General features: G+C 48.8%; 1 protein-coding gene across 1 annotated transcript in view; it reads left to right on the top strand.

The window, feature by feature from the left end:
* Positions 1–15,699: 15,699 nt before the first annotated feature.
* LOC129703059 (SAM domain-containing protein SAMSN-1-like) overlaps positions 15,700–20,900 on the top strand; it is a 48,821-nt gene continuing 43,620 nt past the window's right edge. The window contains exon 1 of the mRNA XM_055645248.1: positions 15,700–16,673. Coding sequence (XP_055501223.1) covers positions 16,617–16,673 — 57 coding nt within the window. The 5' untranslated portion in view covers positions 15,700–16,616. The remainder of the gene's footprint in view (positions 16,674–20,900) is intronic.

Genomic DNA, 20,900 nt, shown 5'->3' with positions numbered 1-20,900 from the left:
TGCCACAGAGGGTAGTCGAGGCCAGTTCATTGGCTATATTTAAGAGGGAGTTAGATGTGGCCCTTGTGGCTAAGGGGATCAGAGGGTATGGAGAGAAGGCAGGTACGGGATACTGAGTTGGATGATCAGCCATGATCATATTGAATGGCGGTGCAGGCTCGAAGGGCCGAATGGCCTACTCCTGCACCTAATTTCTATGTTTCTATGTTAACCAACAACAAGCCCCTTCCCCTCCCCGTCCCCCACCACTGATCTTCCTTGAATTTCACGCATTTTGTGTATCTTCTCTCTCTCTATCTCACATCCTCATATCTTCTACCCATCTCTAGCCTTTGTCCACCCATCTGGAAATCAAAAGTCCCCATCACCTGTTTCCACCACGAAGGGTCCCGACCCGAAACGTCGCCTATCCATGTTTTCCAAAGGTGCTGCCTGACCCGCTGAGTTACTCCAGCATTTTGTGGCCACCTATCACATGCTAAAACTTTTCACACAGAGAGTTGTGAGCCTGCGGAATTCAGGGATAGCGGAGTCAGGGGATATGGGGAGAAGGCAGGAACGGGGTACTGATTGTGGATGATCAGCCATGATCACATTGAATGGCGGGTGCTGGCTCGAAGGGCCGAATGGCTTACGCCTGCACCTAGTGTCTATTGTCTATTGTCCCACCCCCACCTCTCCTCCAGCTTTCTCCCCCCTAATAAAATCACTCTGAAGATGGTATCCACCGCCCCAGCCGTATGAACATTGACGTCACCAACTTCAAGTTTTCCTCTCTCTCTATCGCTCCCCCTTCCCAGTTCTCTAACTGACTGTCTCTGACTACATTTTATCTCTATTTGCTTTGTTGTTCTTGATCTCCATTCCCTTTGTCCTGTTTTCACGCCTTACACTTCCTTATCTCAAGTCAAGTCAAGTCAAATCAAGTTTATTTGTCACATACACATACGAGATATGCAGTGAACTGAAAGTGGCAATGCTCGCGGACTTTTGTGCAAAAGACAAACAACAAAACAACCAAACAAATTATAAACACAATCATAACACACATATTCTTTTACATAATAAATAATGGAAGGAAAAACGTTCAGTAGAGTTAGTCCCTGGTGAGATAGGCGTTTACAGTCCGAATTGCCTCTGGGAAGAAACTCCTTCTCAACCTCTCCGTTCTCACCGCATGGCAACGGAGGCGTTTGCCTGACCGTTGCAGGGGTGGAAGGGGTCTCCCGTGATTTTATTTGCTCTGGAGTTGCACCTCCTGTTGTATAGTTCCTGCAGGGGGGTGAGTGAAGTTCCCATAGTGCGTTCGGCCGAACACACTACTCTCTGCGGAGCCTTCTTGTCCTTGGCAGAGCAATTCCCAAACCAGATGGTAATGTTCCCGGACAAGATGCTTTCCACCGCCGCTGCGTAGAGGCACTGGAGGATCCTCGGAGACACTCTGAATTTCCTCAATTGCCTACGTACCTCCCTCTCCACTGACATCCGTCTGAAGAAGGGTCTCGACCCGGAACGTTACCCATTCCTTCCCTCCAGAGATGCTGCCTGACCCGCTGAGTTACTCCAGCACTCTGTGCCTATCTGTGTGAAGAAGGGTCTTGACCTGCAAGGTCTCCCATTCATGTATCAAATGTGGTGCAGTCTGAGTCCACTAGGTGGGGACAACACTGCCCTCTTCTGGTACAATTCAGCCAATTGTAAAATCTCACCGTAGAATAGATAGACACAAAATGCTGGAGTAACTCAGCGGGTCGGGCAACATCTCTGGGAGAAAAGGAATAGATAACATTTTGGGACCCTTCCCCAAACTGAGAAGAAAGGTCTCAACCCGAAGCGTCACCTATACATGTTTTCCAGCGTTGCTGCCTCTCTCGCTGAGTTACTCCAGCATTTTGTGTCTATCTTCGGTGTAAACCAGCAACTGCAGTTCCCTCCTCAACATGGAATCCCACCAGTACCTGCACTTACAACCACATCCATAATCTGCGATTCTAACTTCTCCCCATCTTTGTCACCTTTCACTCCCCTCAGGGGCAACTTGCTCCACTCGGAGGGGTGGCCCTTAACTGGGACCAGCTGCCGGAGGAAGAACTAGAAGCAGATACAATTCCGGCTGGATTTTGCACAGATTTAGGGATAGGAAGGGTTTGGGTGGGATATGAGCCAAATGCAGGCAACTGGGCCCATACTAGCCCAGTATGCCAGCTTGGTCAGTATGGACGAGTTGGGCCGAAGGGCTTGCGTGCTATACCGCTCTATGACTCTAACCTGCATAATACGAATCAAATATCCATAACTCCACCCAGAGGGTTGTGAATCTGCGGAATTCTCTCCCACAGAAGTCGGTGGAGGCCAATCCAATGGATGTTTTCAAGGGAGAGTAATGCCCCTGTCCCACTTAGGAAACCTGAACGGAAACCTCTGGAGACTTTGCGCCCCACCCAAGGTTTCCGTGCGGTTCCCGGAGGTTTTTGTCAGTCTCCCTACCTGCTTCCACTACCTGCAACCTCCGGCAACCACCTGCAACCTCCGGGAACCGCACGGAAACCTTGGGTGGGGCGCAAAGTCTCCAGAGGTTTCTGTTCAGGCTTCCTAAGTGGGACAGGGGCATAATAGATTTAGCTCTTAGGGCTAACGGAATCAAGGGATGCGGGGAGAAAGCAGGAATGGGGTACTGATTTTGGATGACCACCACATGATCATATTGAATGGCAGTGCTGGCTCGAAGGGCCGAATGGACTACCCCTGCACCTATTTTCTATGTTTCGAAACGTCACCTATTCCTTCGCTCCATAGATGCTGCCTCACCCGCTGAGTTTCTCCAGCATTCTTTTCTACCTTAAAGCCTTGTCCCACTGTACGAGTTCATTCCAAGAGCTCTCCCGAGTTTGTCCTGATTCGAACTCGGAGATTTACGGTAATGGGCTCTCGTCGGCTCTCGGGGCTCTCGTGGACATTTATCGTGTTGAAAAATCTTCACGAGTCTTCCCGTGCTTACCTGCCGTTAGCGAGTCTTCCCGAGTACCTGCCGTTAGCGTTACGAGCCGCTAAGAGACGTCCCCGAGCTCCGACGTACCCGCTACGTTCATTCTCCGTGCTTACCACGAGTTTGATTTTTTTTAAACTCGGGAGAGCTCTTGGAATGAACTCGCACCGTGGGACAGGGCTATTAGACGAAACATTTTCTCCGCACTGTTTTACGCTCAGTGTTCTAAGTGTGTGCTTTGTCTTTGTGCTCTGTGTTCCCAGTTGCTGGTGAAGGTGTGGGTGATCCCACGATAGCGGGCCAACTCCAGCCGCCGCCAGCGAGCCTTCATCCGCGGAACGTCTGCTGGGAGAAAGGGAGGAGAGTGTACGAGTACGAGCTGGAGCCGGGCTGGGATGCCCCGCACACTTGGGCGAGCATGGCCCGTGGCCCAGGCTGGTACGAGATGCCAGATGTCCTCTCCCCATGGGACCAACGGCAACATACCTGTTGGAGGAAGCTGGAGGGTTCGGAGGACCAGCGATGGGGCGCCACGCCACCGAGACAGAGGTCATGGTCTCCGCCGCCCTGCTCTTACCCTTGTCGCTGCCAGGAGTCTCCCATCTCCTTCACAGACACCGAACTCACATACTCTCTGGTAGGTAAATAAATGACAAAGTGATGAGAGGGCAGCATGGTGGCGCAGTGGTAGAGTTATAGGACTGTCCCACTGTACGAGTTCATTCAAGAGCTCTCCCGAGTTTAAAAAAACTCGTGGTAAGCACGGAGAATGTACGTAGCGGGCACGTCGGAGCTCGGGGACGTCTCTTAGCGGCTCGTTACGCTAACGGCAGGTGCTCGGGAAACGCGGTGAGCTGGTGAAGACTCGTGAAGATTTTTCAACGTTGAAAAATGTCCACGAGAGCCCCGAGTACCTACGAGCGGCCATTACCGTAATTCTCCGAGTTCGAATCAGGGGAAACTCGGGAGAATTGCAGTACAGTGGGACAGCCCATTAGAGAGAGAGAGTGATACAGTGCGGAAACAGGCCATTCGGCCCACCAGGTCCGTGCCGACCAGCGATCCCCGCACATTAACACTATCCTACACACAATAGGGACATTTTTTTTAACATTTACCATGCCAATTAAGCCTATTGACCTACAAACCTGCACGACTTTGGAGTGTGGGAGGAAATCGAAGATCTCGGAGAAAACACACGCAGGTCACGGGGAGAACGTACAAACTCCGTACAGACAGCACCCGTAGTCGGGATCGAACCTGGGTCTCCGGCGCTGCATTCGCTGTAAGGCAGCAACTCTACCGCTGCGCCACCATGACAAGTCCCACCTGCCTGCATTTATAGAGTCATCAGTATCAGTATCAGTATATCTTTATTGTCATTTCCTGAGTACTCACATACCCAGAGGAAACAAAAAAACGTTGCTCAACCAGTGTCCATTCAGTGTGCAGTGCAAATAACAACAAGTAAATAGAAATAAAAATACATATATCATGAACAAATTAAATTAAACACTCTACTCTCTACTAAACATCAACAGGCGTTCCGATCGACAGCTGCTGCAGTGTTGTCAGGTTGATGGTTGGTGCGCGATACTTTGGCAGGGGGCTAAGTCCGTTTTATCAGTCTTATAGCCTGCGGGAAGAAGCTGAGGAGCATCCTGCTGCTTTTGCAGCTAATGCTCCTGTACCTCTTCCCAGATGGCAGGATGGAGAATATGTGATGCGATGGGTGGTAGGGGTCTTTGATGATGGAGATGGCTCTGCTGATACATCTCTTCCTGTATATGTCCAGCAAGAAAGGGAGTGGAGCACCAATAATCCTGCTGGCGGTCTTCACAATCCTGTGATACAGTGAGTTGCTACCTGGCAGCGCCAGAGAACCGGGTTCCATCCTGATTATGAGCACCTTCTGTACGTAGTTAGCACGTTCTCCCCGTGACCTGCGTGGGTTTTCTCCGGATGCTCCGGTTTCCTCCCACACTCCAAAGACGTAAAGGTTTGCAGGTTAAACCTTTGATAAAATTGTAAATAGGCCCTAGTGTGTGTTGGATAGTGTTAGTTTGCGGGGATCACTGGTCGGTGCGGACTCGGTGGGCCGTAGACTCGGTGGGCCCGGTGGCACCAGACTGATTCCTGGGATGTCAGGACTTTCATATGAAGAAAGACTGGATAGACTCGGTTTATACTCTCTAGAATTTAGAAGATTGAGGGGGGATCTTATAGAAACTTACAAAATTCTTAAGGGGTTGGACAGGCTAGATGCAGGAAGATTGTTCCCGATGTTGGGGAAGTCCAGAACAAGGGGTCATACTGTTGAAGGATAAGGGGGAAATCTTTTAGGACCGAGATGAGGAAAACTTTTTTCACACCGAGAGTGGTGAATCTGTGGAATTCTCTGCCGCAGAAGGTAGTTGAGGCCAGTTCATTGGCTATATTTAAGAGGGAGTTAGATGTGGCCCTTGTGGCTAAAGGGATCAGAGGGTATGGAGAGAAGGCAGGAACAGGATACTGAGTTGGATGATCAGCCATGATCATATTGAATGGCGGTGCAGGCTTGAAGGGCCGAATGGTCTACTCCTGCACCTAATTTTCTATGTTTCTATGTTTCCGCGCTGTATCTCTGAAGAAACTAAAGACTCAAAAAATGTTTTTACATTTACGGTTTGCAAGATTCAACACGGGAGTACCTCAACAAAACAGGATGCGTTGTCACGTCAAGAAATGGTTTAGGATGAGACGGGGCAAAGTTTAAAGGAAATGTGGGGGGTAATTAATTTACAAGGCTGGGTGCCTGGAACGCGCTGCCAGGAGTGGTGGTGGAGGCAGATACGATAGTGGTGTTTAGGAGTCTTTTACATCGGCTCATGGATATGCAGGGAATGGAGCGACACGGCTCACATGCAGGGAGAGGAGATTAGTTTAACTTGGCATCATGTTTGGCATGGACATCGTGGGATGAATGTAGACACACAAAGCTGGAGTAACTCAGCGGGACAGGCAGCATCTCTGGAGAGACAATAGACAATAGGTGCAGGAGTAGGCCATTCGGCCCTTCGAGCCAGCACCGCCATTCAATGTGATCATGGCTGATCATCCCCAATCAGTACCCCGTTCCTGCCTTCTCCCCATATCCCCTGACTCCGTTATCTTTAAGAGCCCTATCTAGCTCTCTCTTGAAAGTACCCAGAGAACCGGCCTCCACCGCCCTCTGAGGCAGAGAATTCCACAGACTCACCACTCTCTGTGAGAAAAAGTGTTTCCTCGTCTCCGTTCTAAATGGCTTACCCCTCATTCTTAAACTGTGTGGCCCCTGGTTCTGGACTGAGATGAGAAAAACATTTTTCACACAGAGAGTGGTGAATCTGTGGAATTCTCTGCCACAGAAGGTAGTTGAGGCCACACAGTTCATTGGCTATATTTAAGAGGGAGTTAGATGTGGCCCTTGTGGCCAAAGGGATCAGGGGGTATGGAGAGAAGGCTGGTACAGGATACTGAGTTGGATGATCAGCCATGATCATATTGAATGGCCGTGCAGGCTCGAAGGGTCGAATGGCCTACTCCTGCACCTATTTTCTATGTTTCTATGTTTCTATATGGACACACTGATCTGTTCTGTATTCATGCCTACTATGTTCTGTTGTGCTGAAGCAAAGCAAGAATTTCATTGTCCTATCAGGGACACATGACAATAAACTCTCTTGAATCTTGAATCTCTTGAATCTACAATAACAACTTCTGCAGAAAGATGTTTTTTAAAAAACATCCTATCAGGATGCATCACAGTTTGGTTTTAGCACCAGCTCTGTGCAAGACCACAGGAAGTTGCAGGGAGTTGTGGATGTAGCCCAGTCTAACACACAGACCAGACTCCCCACCATCGACTCCATCTACATTTTACGCTACCAAGGGGAAACGGGCCAACAAATCAAGAACCATTGTCACCCTGGTCACTCCTCTCTCCGTTTGGGCAGAAGATACGAATGTTTGAAAGCTCCACCACCAGAGAGGGCGCTATTTCAGAGTGGAGGTGAGGATGGATCAAACTCTTTCCTCCACACCTGGAGTATTGCATACAGTTTCGGTCTCCTAATCTGGGGAAAGACATTCTTGCCACAGAGGGAGTACAGAGAAGGTTCACCAGACTGATTCCTGGGATGGCTGGACTTTCATATGAAGAAAGACTGGATAGACTCGGCTTGTACTCGCTAGAATTTAGAGGATTGAGAGGGGATCTTATAGAAACTTACAAAATTGTTAAGGGGTTGGACAGGCTAGATGCAGGAAGATTGTTCCCAATGTTGGGGAAGTCCAGGACAAGGGGTCACACAGTTTAAGGATAAGGGGGAAATCTTTTAAGACCGAGATGAGAAAAACATTTTTCGCACAGAGAGTGGTGAATCTCTGGAACTGTCTGCCACAGACGGTAGTTGAGGCCAATTCATTGGCTATATTTAAGAGGGAGTTAGATGTGGCCCTTGTGGCTAAAGGGATCAGGGGGTATCGAGAGAAGGCAGGTACAGGATACTGAATCATATTGATCATATTGAATGGCGGTGCAGGCTCGAAGGGATGATTTTATTTGGCCTACTCCTGCATCTATTTTCTATGTTTCTATGTTTCTATAGATGCTGCCTGTCCTGCTGAGTTTCTCCAGCATTTTTTTGTCTACCTTCGATTTTTCCAGCATCTGCAGTTCTTTCGTAAACGATCAGCCATGATTGATTGGCAGAGTAGACTTGATGGGCTGACTGGCCTAAATCTCTTCCTGTAACTCGTAAATAGACAATAGGTGCAGGAGTAGGCCATTCGGCCCTTCGAGCCAGCACCGCCATTCACTATGATCATGGCTGATCATCCACAATCAGTATCTCGTTCCTGCCTTCTCCCCATATCCCCTGACTCCACTATCTTTAAGAGCTCTATCTAATTCTCTCTTGAAAGCATCCAGAGAATTGGCATCCACTGCCTTCTGAGGCAGAAAATTCCACAGATTCACAACCCTTTGGGTGAAAAAATATTTCCTCATCTCGGTTCTTAAACTGTGGCCCCTGGTTCTGGAACCAAAGATCTTAAGATCTTTGCCGGGAACATATAAAGTTATTAACATATGAGGTCAGGAGTCAAGAGTGCATTATTGTCACATGTCCCGGATGGGACAATGAAATTCTTACTTTTATGAAGTTATGTACCTGTTCACACAGAGAGTGGTGAATCTCTGTATCTCTCTGCCACAGAGGGTAGTTGAGGCCATTTCATTGGCTATCTATTTAAGAGGAAGCATTAGAGAATTGGCCCTTGTGGCCAAGGGGATCCAGGGGGTCACAACCCTTTGGAGAGAAGGCATCTCGGTTAAACTGGGATACTGAGTTGGATGATCAGCCATGATCAGTTATTGAATATGCGGTGCAGGCTCGAAGGGCCGAATGGCCTCTACTCCTGCATCTAATTTCTATGTTTCTATGTTTCCTTTTTTACATAGAAGATAAACACAAAATGCTGGAGTAACTCAGCGGGACAGGCAGCATCTCTGGATAGAAGGAATGGGTGATGTTTCGGGTCGAGAAGACCCTTCTTCAGATTGAGAGAGTACGGGGACACAGAGATAGGGTTGGGTAAGGGTTTTGTTACATAGCACCTTTAATGATGCACATGGATGACGATGCATTTCAAGGGAACATTGTCAAAGATGCTGCAAGATCCTGCATGAAAAACATGCATGTATGTATCTGTTAAACACGCAGCAGCCTGGCACAGGAACAGGGTCATAGGTCCACCACACACTCTAAGAGGAACTGGTATTGCATGAGTATTTGCTTGAGTATTTCATCATTTCCCTTATTGTCCCATCTCTGCTGGTGAGTGTCCTAGTAACGGCACATCATTCAGTAAGCTGCGGAGGAGATATCGGGAATTAGGGCAAAAATAATCTAAGACTGGCATTGGTATTGGTATAGATTAGTTTAGCTTAGAAATACTGTTGGTTTAGTTTAGGAAACAGGCCCTTTGGCCTCCTGACCAGCGACCCATGCTCACGAACACTATCCTACACTCACACACACATCAGTCAGTGTGAGGCCATGTCAGTGGATGTTTTTAAGGCAGAGATGGACAAATTCTTGATTGGAACGGGTGTCAAGAATTACGGGGAGAAGGCAAGAAAGGTGTTGTCTGCGGAGGGCGCTCAGCATCGCCAAGGACTGCTCTCACCCCAACCATGGAGTGTTTACCCTCCTACCATCCGGGAGGCGCTACAGGTCTCTCCGTTGCCGAACCAGCAGGTCGAGGAACAGCTTCTTCCCGGCGGCTGTCACTCTACTCAACAACGTACCTCAGTGACTGCCAATCACCACCCCCCCCCCCCCCCGACACTTATTATTATTTATTCAAATCATTTGCTATGTCGCTCTTCCAGGGAGATGCTAAATGCATTTCGTTGTCTCTGTACTGTACACTGACACTGACAACGACAATTAAAATTGAATCTGAATCTGAATCTGAAAATGGGATGAGAAGGCAGAGATCAGCCATGATTGAATGGCGACTTGATGGGCTGAATGGCCTAATTCTATACCTAAAACTTGTGAACTGTTGACTTCCGAGACTTTTGACATTGCAATCCAGCGGGTGTTGTCAATGTGGATATAGGTGGCCACCTGACGGACTGAGATTCTATCATTACTGGGAATGCTGAATCATGTACGGACTTGGACAAGGAAATGAAGCAACAGAGGGAGTTTAAACACCACCTCTACTCTTCAACACTTGCACGCACGCATGTGCAATCGGTAACCTTACATAGGCGGGAGAGGATGGAGAACTGTCGAGTTCTCAACGAGTCAATGTGCCACGGCGCTGGTTCCTTCAAATCAAAGATTCTATAGGATCTTTGCTTCAAATAGCTTTCTGATTAGACAATAGACAATAGACAATGGGTGCAGGAGTAGGCCATTCGGCCCTTCGAGCCAGCACTGCCATTCAATGTGATCATGGCTGCTCATCCCCAATCAGTACCTCATTCCTGCCTTCTTCCCATATCCCCTGACTCTGCTATTTTTAAGCCCTATCGTGCTCTCTCTTGAATTAGATATAACTTAGAACAATCTTTGTGAGCTTAGAGATACAGTTGAGAAATAGACCCACCCAGTCCGCCCTGCCCTATCCCACACACAAAAGGGACAATTTACATTTATACCAAGCCAATTAACCTACAAACCTGTACGTCTTTGGAGTGTGGGAGGAAACCGAAGATCTCAGAGAAAGCCCAAGCAGGTCACGGGGTGAACATGCAAACTCCGTAGAGACAAGCACCCATAGTTGGGATCGAACCCGGGTCTCTGGCGCCGTAAGCAGCAACTCTACCGCTGCGCCAGCGCGCCGCCCTTAATTCTGGGCCCCGCATCTGAGGAAGGATGTGCTGGCGCTTGAGAGAGTCAGGAGGTGGTTTACGAGAATGACCCCAGGAATTGGAGGGTTAACTTATGACGGCACTGGGCCTCTACTCGCTGGAGTTCAGAAGGATGAGAGGGTGGACCTCATAGAAACGTACCGAATAGTGAAAGGCCTTGATAGAGTGGATGTGAAGAGGATGTTTCCACTGGTGGGAGAGTCTAGGACCAGAGGCCACAGCCTCAGAATTAAAGGACGTTCCTTTAGGAAGGAGATGAGGAGGAATTTCTTTAGTGAGAGGGTGGTGAATCTGTGGAAATCATTGCCGCAGAAGGCTGTGGAGGCCTAGTCAATGGCCATTCCTCCCACACTCCAAAGACTTACAGGTTTGTAGGTTAATTTCCATGGTATAAATTTAAAATTGGCAGTTATGTGCGGGGATCGTGGACTTGGCAGGCCAAATGGCCTGTTTCCGTGCTGTATCTCGAAACTAAACTAAACTAAGCTCCTCACCCTTAATAATATCACCCAGATTTGCTGGTGTCGCAGTTACTTGGTATCTTATCTTCACAACAAGATCTTTCACCTTTTCCATCTCCTGTGGTGATATTTGAGATAACACATGCGTTAGCACCAGTTCCTGCTTTGCATATCAAATGAAGTGTTAGTCATACAGCACGGAAACAGGCCCTTCAGCCCACTGTGCTCATACTGATCGCCTATCCGGTTGAGTCTTGTTGAGTCTCATTGTCAGTAACTCGTTTTCACCTATCCCACAGTCAACAAAGGCCTGTTTCCTTCATCATCCTAACTTTTTTGCACAACTTTCATTCATATGTTCCATGTCTCTCGACATCACCGTTGAGGAAGGACATCCTTGTGATTGAGGCAGTGCAGCGTAGGTTCACGAGATTGATCCCTGGGATGGCGGGACTGTCATATGAGGAAAGATTGAGAAGACTAGGCTTGTATTCACTGGAGTTTAGAAGGATGAGGGGGAAATCTTATAGAAACATATAAAATTATAAAAGGACTGGACAAGCTAGATGCAGGAAAAATGTTCCCAATGTTGGGCGAGTCCAAAACCAGGGGCCACAGTCTTAGAATAAAAGGGAGGTCATTTAAGACTGAGGTGAGAAAAAGCTTTTTCACCCAGAGAGTTGTGAATTTATGGAATTCCCTGCCACAGAGGGCGGTGGAGGCCAAGTCACTGGATGGATTTAAGAGAGAGTTAGATACTCTAGGGGCTAGTGGAGTCAAGGGATATGGGGAGAAGGCAGGCACGGGTTATTGATTGGCGACGATCAGCCATGATCACAAGGTATGGAGGGTTATGGTCTCAGCGCAGGTGTATGGGACTAGGGGAGAATACGTGTTCGGTACGGACTAGAAGGGTCGAGATGGCCTGTTTCCGTGCTGTAATTGTTATATGGTTATATGGTTATTATATGTTGGCTCGAAGGGCCGAATGGCCTCCTCCTGCACCTATTTTCTATGTTTCTTTGTTTCTATGTATATCTCTCATTTCCCTTTCCCCTGACTCTTAGTCTGAAGAAAGGTCTCGACCCGAAACGTCACCCATTCCTTTTCTCCAGAGTTGCTGCCTGACCCGCAAAGTTACTCCAACATTTTCTATCTATCCTCAATCGCCCATCTACACTCTGCCTATACTCATCTCATTTTATTCTCCCCAGTTTGCCATTACGTCTTCCCTGATCCCACTACCTACATTCACACCAGGGACAATTTATAGAGGCCAATTAGCCTTCCAACGTGCACCTCTTCGAGGGATGGAATCATATACTGTGGAAACAGGCCCTTCGGCCCAACTTGCCCACACTAACCAACACCGACCAACAAGTCCCACCTGCCTATGTTTGGCCCATATCCCTCTAGGTCATAGACATTAGACAGTAGACAATAGGCGCAGGAGTAGGACATTCGGCCCTTCGAGCCAGCACCGCCATTCAATGCGATCATGGCTGATCATCCCCAATCTGTACCCCGTTCCTGCCTTCTCCCCATATCCCCTGACTCCGCTATTTTTAAGAGCCCTACCTAGCTCTCTCTTGAAAGCATCCAGAGAACCTGCCTCCACCGCCCTCTGAGGCTGAGAATTCCACAGACACACCACTCTCTGTGAGAAAAAGTGTTTCCTCGTCTCCGTGCTAAAAAAGGTGGTTCCTCGTCTCCGTTCTAGTATGTGAAAGGAGTAGAATTAGGCCATTCAGCCCATCAAGTCTACGCCGCCATTCAATCATGGCTTATCTACCTCTCCCTCCTAACCCCATTCTCCTGCCTTCTCTCCATAGCCTCTGACTCTAAACCTGTCCTATCCATGTACCTGTCTAAATGTTAAGAATAAGGGGTGGGCCCTTTAGGACTGAGATGAGGAAAAACTTCTTCACCCAGAGAGTTGTGAATCTGTGGAATTCTCTGCCACAGAAGGTAGTGGAGGCCAATTCACAGGGTGTATTCACTAGAGAGTTAGATTTAGCTTTTCGGGCTAACGGAATCAAGGGGTATGGGGAGAAAGCAGGAACGGGGTACTGATTCTGGATGATCAGCACTGATCATATTGAATGGTTGAAGGGCTGAATGGCCTACTCCTGCACATACGTTCCATGTTTCTAGGTTTCTAGGTCCCTGCCTCCATGACCTCCAGACACCCATCGCCCTTTGTGTAGGGAAGTTACCCCTCAGGTTTGTATTAAATCTTTACCCCTCCCCCCCCCACCCCCTCACCTTAAACCCATGTCCACTGGTGGAGTGGGAGCTGGAGCACCTGGGGGGGGGGGGAACCCACGTGGACAAGGAGTGAACGTGCAAACTCCACAAGGGCAGCAGTAGCCGATGTTGGGATTGAACCCAAACAGTTGAAGTTGTGCAGTCTGCAGCTCCACTGGCCCGTCGTATCGCAGGTATGATTTCTGCAAATCTTCTGGTGTTCTATTGAGGTTCCTGTTGTAGATTTGAATCGGAGGGATCGGTGACTAGTTGACACGTTAAGTTTGCTCTCTGAGCCAGAGACTTGAAACGTGTCACGTCCTCACACACACACACACACTCCGCCCGCCTACCATTCATATCCCCTGTCAGCGATGGCTTATCTCCTTTCTGCTCTGCTGAAGGCTATCAGATTGCCATCTTCTCCTCGCTCGTCTCCCGGGCCGGCACGGTGGAGTTGCTGCCTCACAGCGCCAGAGTTCGACCCCCCGTGTTCGATCCAGAGGACAGGAGCTGTCTGTACGGGGTTTTGCACGTTCTCCCCGTAGACTGCGTGGGTTTTCTCCTGCAGCTCTGGTCTCCTCCCACACTCCAAGTTTGTAGGTTAATTGGCTTCTGTAAATTGTCCCCAGTGTTCGCAGGATAGTGCTAGTGTGCTGGTCGGCGCGGACTCGGTGGGCCGAAGGGCCTGTTTCCATGCTGTATCTCTGAAGTCGAAAGACTAAAGTCCATGACGTCACCATGGCTTCAGTGGCAAGGCGCGCTGATACCTCTGCATACCGTTTCCTACATGAGATAGTGAAGGAGCGGTCCCTGTCTGAAGAAGTGTCCCGACCTGAAACGTCACCCATCCTTTTTCTCCAGGGTTGCTGCCTGATCCAGCACTTTGTGTCTGTCAATAACCATGTTCAGCATAGTTTAGGTGGACAAAAATGCTGGAGAAACTCAGCGGGTGAGGCAGCATCTATGGAGCGAAGGAAATAGGCAACGTTTCAGGCCGAAACCCTTCTTCAGACTGAAACGTTGCCAATTTCCTTTGATTTTCCAGCATCTGCAGTTCCCTCTCAAACATTCAGTATAGTTTAGTTTAGTTTAGAGATGCAACGTGGAAATAGGCCCTGTCCCACGGTGCGAGTTCATTCCAAGAGCTCTCCCGAGATTAAAAAAAATAAAACTCGGGGTAAGCACGGGGAATGAACATAGCGGGTACGTCGGAGCTCGGGGACGTCCCTTAGCGGCTCGTAATGCTAACGGCAGGTACTCGGGAAGACTCGCTAACGGCAGGTAAGCTCGGGAAAACTCGTGAAGATTTTTCAACAGGTTGAAAAATGTCCACGAGAGCCCCGAGTACCGACGAGTGGCCATTACCGTAAATCTCCGAGGGCAAACTTGGGGAGAACTCTTGGAATGAACGGGTACAGTGGGACGGGGGTATTTGGCCCACTGAGTCAGCGATCCCCACACACATTAACACCATCCTACACACACTAGGGACAATTTGGGTCAATGGTCAGGTTCGAACCCCGGGTCTCTGGCCCCATGAGGCAGCAACTCTACTGCTGCGCCACCCGTTCCTGTACTGGGTGACTATGACAATGGATGTTTGGCCCGACCCATTCAGCGCCCGACCTGCTGAGTATTCCAAGTGTTTTCCGTTTTAGTTTTACCTGCTCACAAGCGTTTGTTGAGGTCCTCTGAGGGAGCGCTGTATGTATGTATGTATTTATGTACATATGTATTGTTAGATCTATGTAACACTGTATGTAGCATGTTAGCACCTGCACTGATGTAAAGCACTTTGGCCATCGACAGTTTTTTTCAATGTGCTAGAGAAATAAAATGAACTTGACTTGGCTCAGAGCCTCTCTGCCTCAGAGGGCGGTGGAGGCCGGTTCCCTGGATGCTTTCAAGAGAGAGCTAGATAGGGCTCTTAAAAATAGCGGAGTCAGGGGATATGGGGAGAAGGCAGGAACGGGGTACTGATTGGGGATGATCAGCCATGATCACAGTGTATGGCGGTGCTGGCTCGAAGGGCCGAATGGCCTACTCCTGCACCTATTGTCTGTTGTGTATTGACTTGCTACCTGTTTCGATGGCCAACAGAAATGCAGGCATCACGCCAAGAACTGAAAATTAAATTTGACGTTTAATGTCATAAATCTGTAACTTCTGGCAGCAGAATGAGGCCAAATCGGTCCACCCCGCCATTCAATCATGGCTGATCTATCTCTCCCTCTCAACCCCATTCTCCTGCCTCTCCCCATAACCCCCGACCACACACCTATGCCCCTGTCCCACTTAGGAAACCTGAACGGAAACCTCTGGAGACTTTGCGCCCCACCCAAGGTTTCCGTGCGGTTCCCGGAGGTTTTTGTCAGTCTCCCTACCTGCTTCCACGACCTGCAACCTCCAGCAACCACCTGCAACCTCCGGGAACCGCACGGAAACCTTGGGTGGGGCGCAAAGTCTCCAGAGGTTTCCGTTCAGGTTTCCCAAGTGGGACAGGGGCATATTAGATTTAGCTCTTAGGGCTAACGGAATCAAGGGATACGGGGAGAAAGCAGGAATGGGGTACTGATTTTGGATGACCACCACATGATCATATTGAATGGCGGTGCAGGCTCGAAGGGCCGAATGGCCTAATCCTGCACCTATTTTCTATGTTTCGAAATGTCACCTATTCCTTCGCTCCATAGATGCTGCCTCACCCGCTGAGTTTCTCCAGCATTCTTGTCTACCTTAAAGCCATGCCTCACAGTACGGGTCTCCAGAGGTTTCCGTTCAGGTTTCCTAAGTGGGACAGGGGCATTAACTAATCACAAATTGAGGGTGTGAAGAACTAATTGTTCCCGATGTTGGGGAAGTCCAGGACAAGGGGTCACAGCTTAAGGATAAGGGGGAAATCCTTTAAAACCGAGATGAGAAGAACTATTTTCACACAGAGAGTGGTGAATCTCTGGAACTCTCTGCCACAGAGGGTAGTTGAGGCCAGTTCATTGGCTATATTTAAGAGGGAGTTAGATGTGGCCTTTGTGGCTAAGGGGATCAGGGGGTGTGGAGAGAAGGCAGGTACGGGATACTGAGTTGGATGATCAGCCATGATCCTATTGAATGGCGGTGCAGGCTCGAAGGGCCGAATGGCCTACTCCTGCACCTAATTTCTATGTTTCTATGTTTCTAATATGTTTCTCTTTTGTTGTACCTTAAACGATGAACCCAATCGCGAGGGTAATTTGAGGGGAGGGTCTGTAGATTTTGCTGAGGGGAAACATTACTGGCAATTCGAGGCAGGCTTGGGCAAGGGACTGTGCCAGCAAGTTTTTTTTAAACTAATTTTAGGTCAGTCGAGTTCTGCTTTGGAAACAGCGAGATTTTCCTGTAACTCGTCGCACATAGCGCTTCCGCAGCTGTGAAGGAAGTTGCCTCTTGTGGTTTTTTCAGAGACAGTATCACGACATCTTCAGCTTGGGTTAGACCTCTTCGTTACTTCGGCGCTCGATCGAACTCTGCAACAATGATACGGCGGAAAGCCTCCAACGCCTCGGACAAGGAGAAGTGCTTGAAGCCCAAGGTATGGTTTGGGGCGTAATGCTGGCGGAACTCGGCTGGGGCGGGCAGCGTCTCGGGAGAGAAGGAATGGGTGACGTTTCGGGTCGGGACCCTCCTTCAGGCTGGTTTAGGGAAGGGGGGGAAACGAGAGATATAGGCGGTGATGACACAACGAATGAAAGACGTGCGGAAAAAGTGACAATGGTAAAGGAGACCGGCCAGCGTTAGGTGTTTGTCGGGTGAAAACCAGAAGCTGGTGTGACTTGGGTGGGGGTGGGATAGAGAGAGAGAGAGTGAGAATGAATTGATGCTAGAGAAACTAATGATAGACACAAAAAGCTGGAGTAACTCAGCGGGTCAGGCAACATCTCTGGAGAGAAGGAATGGGTGACATTTCCCTCTTCACAAATCAACATTAATACCATTGGGCTGTAAAGGGCCTGTCCCACTTTCACGACCTTTACAAGCGACTGCTGGCACCAGTGATAAGTCGCCGAAATTTTCAACATGCTGAAAATTCAGTGGCATCCAGAAAGACGCCACTACTCTTTGGAGACCTCCCATGACGATAGGAGACCTCCCACGATGATAGGAGACCTCCCACGACCATAGGAGACCTCTCATAGGAGACCTCCCACTACCATAGGAGACCTCCCAAGACCATAGGAGACCTCTCACTACCATAGGAGACCTCCCAAGACCATAGGAGACCTCTCACTACCACAGGAGACCTCCCACTCACTACCACAGGAGACCTCCCAAGACCATAGGAGACCTCTCACTACCATAGGAGACCTCCCACGACCATAGGAGACCTCTTGCTACCATTTAAAAAAAAAAAAAAAATTTTAATTATGAAACTACTTTTATTCAAAAAAATAAAATAAACATAGAGTGTTAACACAATCAAAGGCTGCCTATGTTGACAGTTTACAAACAAACGATCATCAAAATAATATAACGTCAACCTTATCAACAAAACACTCGACCTCCAACGGCGACCAGCATTCACGGAAGGCCTCCACAGTCCCCATGGACACTGCGTGTTCCCTCTCCAGGGACAGGCGGGCACGGACGTGGACCCGGAAAAAGCTCAAGCAATTTAAAAAACACTTAAACAAAATTATCAAATTAGAATATTAATATCTTTATCTACCATAGGAGACCTCTCACTACCATAGGAGACCTCTAGCTACCATAGGAGACCTCTGGCTACCATAGGAGACCTCCCACGACCATAGGAGACCTCTTGCCACCATAGGAGACCTCCCACAACCATAGGAGACCTCTCACTACCATAGGAGACCTCCCACTACCATAGGAGACCTCCCACTACCATAGGAGACCTCTTGCGACCAAAGAGTCGTAGCGTCTTTCTTGTCGCCGCCTTGAAAATTTCGGCGACCCCATCACGGGGTGGCGGCAGTCGCCTGTAAAGGTCGCGTAAGTGGGACAGGCCATTAAGCTGCCCAAGCGAAATATGAGATGCTGTTCCTCCAATTTGCGTTTAGCCTTGCGATCAGTCTGAAGAAGGGTTTCGGCCCGAAACGTCGCCTATTTCCTTCGGTCCATAGATGCTGCGGAGTTTCCGGCGGCTGTCACTCTACTCAACAACGTACCTCGGTGACTGCCAATCACCACCCCCTCCCCCCCCGGACACTTATTATTTTTTATTCAAATCGTTTGCTATGTCGCTCTTCCAGGGAGATGCTAAATGCATTTCGTTGTCTCTGTACTGTACACTGACAATGACAATTAAAATTGAATCTGAATCTGAATCTGAATCTGATGCTGCCGTACCCGCTGAGTTTCTCCAGCAATTTTGCCCACCTGCGTTTAGCCTCACTCTGACAATGGGGGAGGCAGAGGACAGAACATATATTTGACACATGGGGGGGGGGGGGGGGGTTATGTTAAATCCCCAGATATCCAGCAGCAGAGCAAATATCTTATCTGTTAGTGAGAGAGTGCGTGCAGTCAGTATGTGAGTCACTCAGTAGCCAAGGCGGGGGTGTGAAGAACTGGTGGACAAAAGTGTGAAGGTCAATGTTCTACGTTGTAATATTTTGCAAGTTCTGTGGAAGGCAGGCACATTTTTTTTGTGTGTGTCTGAAGGAGGGTCTCGACCCGAAAAGTCACCCCTGGATCCCTTCTAACCAGAGATTCTGCCCGTCTCGCTGAGTTCCTCCAGCATTTTGTGCACTTTGTTTTATCAAACTCGAATATGTACCCCTTTTAGAATCTGCACTCCTACTGAACCACAGGCATTAGCAGTATCATACGCCTGTTGTAACTGGTCTCTCCGTCGTCAGTATCAAGAGGGGTCTCGTCATGAAGCGAATGGCATGTTGGCCTTCATAACCAGAGGAGTTGAGTATAGGAGCAATGAGGTCCTTCTGCAGTTGTACAGGGGCCTAGTGAGACCACACCTGGAGTATTGTGTGCAGTTTGTGGTCCCCTAATTTGAGGAAGGACATTCTTGCTATTGAGGGAGTGCAGCGTAGGTTTACAAGGTTAATTCCCGGGATGGCGGGACTGTCATATGCTGAGAGAATGGAGCGGCTGGGCTTATACACTCTGGAGTTTAGAAGGATGAGAGGGAATCTTATTGAAATATTTAAGATTATTAAGAGTTTGGACACGCTAGAGGCAGGAAACATGTTCCCGATGTTGGGGGAGTCCAGAACCAGGGGCCACAGTTTAAGAATAAGGGGTAAGCCATTTAGAAGGGAGATGAGGAAACACTTTTAACACAGAGAGTGGTGAGTTTGTGGAATTCTCTGCCTCAGAGGGCGGTGGAGGCCGGTTCTCTGGATGCTTTCAAAAGAGAGCTAGATAGGGCTCTTAAAGATAGCGGAGTCAGGGGATATGGGGAGAAGGCAAGAACAGGGTACTGATTGGGGATGATCAGCCATGATCACATTGAATGGCGGTGCTGGCTCGAAGGGCCGAATGGCCTACTCCTGCACCTATTGTCTATTGTCTATTGTTTATTGACACCCATTCCTTCTCTCCAGCGATGCTGCCTGTCCCGCTGAGTTACTCCAGCATTTTGCATCCATCTTTAGTGATTCCCTTCCCCCCCCCCGAGGTGGATATATATTGTAGAAGATTGGTTTCACGATGAAAGGGGCAAAGTTTAAAGGAGATGTGCGCGGCAAGTTTTTTTACACAGAGAGTTCTGAGTGCCTGGAACTCGATGTCAGGGTTAATGGTTTAGTTTAGTTTAGAGATACAGCGCGGAAACAGGCCCTGCGGCCCACCGAGTCTGCACCGACCAGCGATCCCCGCACACTAACACTATCCTACACACACTAGGGACAATTGACACTAGCACCGAGCCAATTAACCTACAGACCTGTACGTCTTTGGAGTGTGGGAGGAGAACAAAGATCTCGGAGAAAACCCATGTAGGTCACGGGGGGGGGGGGGGGGGAACGTGCAAACTCCGTACAGACAGCACCTGTAGTCGGGATCGTACCCGGGTCTCCAGCGCTGCAAGCACTGTAAGGCAGCAACTCTCTGCTGTGCCACCGTGGCCACAAGTGGGAGGCAGATACAACAGTGGCATTTAGGCAGGCACATGGACATACAGGGAATGGAGGGATATGGATCAAGTGCAGGGAGAGGAGAATGGGTTAGCTGGGTGTCTTGTTTCCATCTCCCCCCCCCCCCCCCCCCCCGGGGGGGGGGGGGGGGGAGATGGAAATAAGATGCCCAGCTAACCCACAAGATGCCCAGAAGTCTCGACCCAAAACATCACCTGTACAATATTCTTCAGAGATGCTGCCTGACCTGCTGAGTTACTCCAGCACTTTGCGTCCATTTGTGTATTAACCTTGTTTCTACTGTATCTGTGAGGCTCTAGTATCAAATCTTAGCCAGTGTCACTGTAAAAATGCAGCATGTTTGCATCGCTTTGACTGGCACAAGAAGAGAGAACAGTCAGAGGAGGGGTAAGTAAGGTTCTTGTCCTATAATCTCTCCAGTCAAGGGCGAGAGAGTGCATACATTAAGAGAGAAAGGAATAGAAAAAGTTGGAGAAATATGATATATCCTGCATGCTGTACAGCAAAATATGATTTTTAGAACTGTTTTAGAGACAGTTTCTTCCCAGCTGTTATCAGGCAACTGAACCATCCTACTGAGACTCTTGGATTATCCTTAATCAGACTTTACTGGACTTTATCAATTTAGTTTAGTTTATTGTCATCTGTACCGTGAAAAGCTTTTTGTTGCAAGCTAAAGC

Source organism: Leucoraja erinacea, chromosome 13 (genome assembly GCF_028641065.1).
Source record: "Leucoraja erinacea ecotype New England chromosome 13, Leri_hhj_1, whole genome shotgun sequence".
In the NCBI taxonomy this organism is placed as follows: domain Eukaryota; kingdom Metazoa; phylum Chordata; class Chondrichthyes; order Rajiformes; family Rajidae; genus Leucoraja; species Leucoraja erinaceus.
The sequence above is the reverse complement of the archived record's forward strand: the minus strand, read 5'-3'. Positions and strand labels throughout refer to the sequence as shown.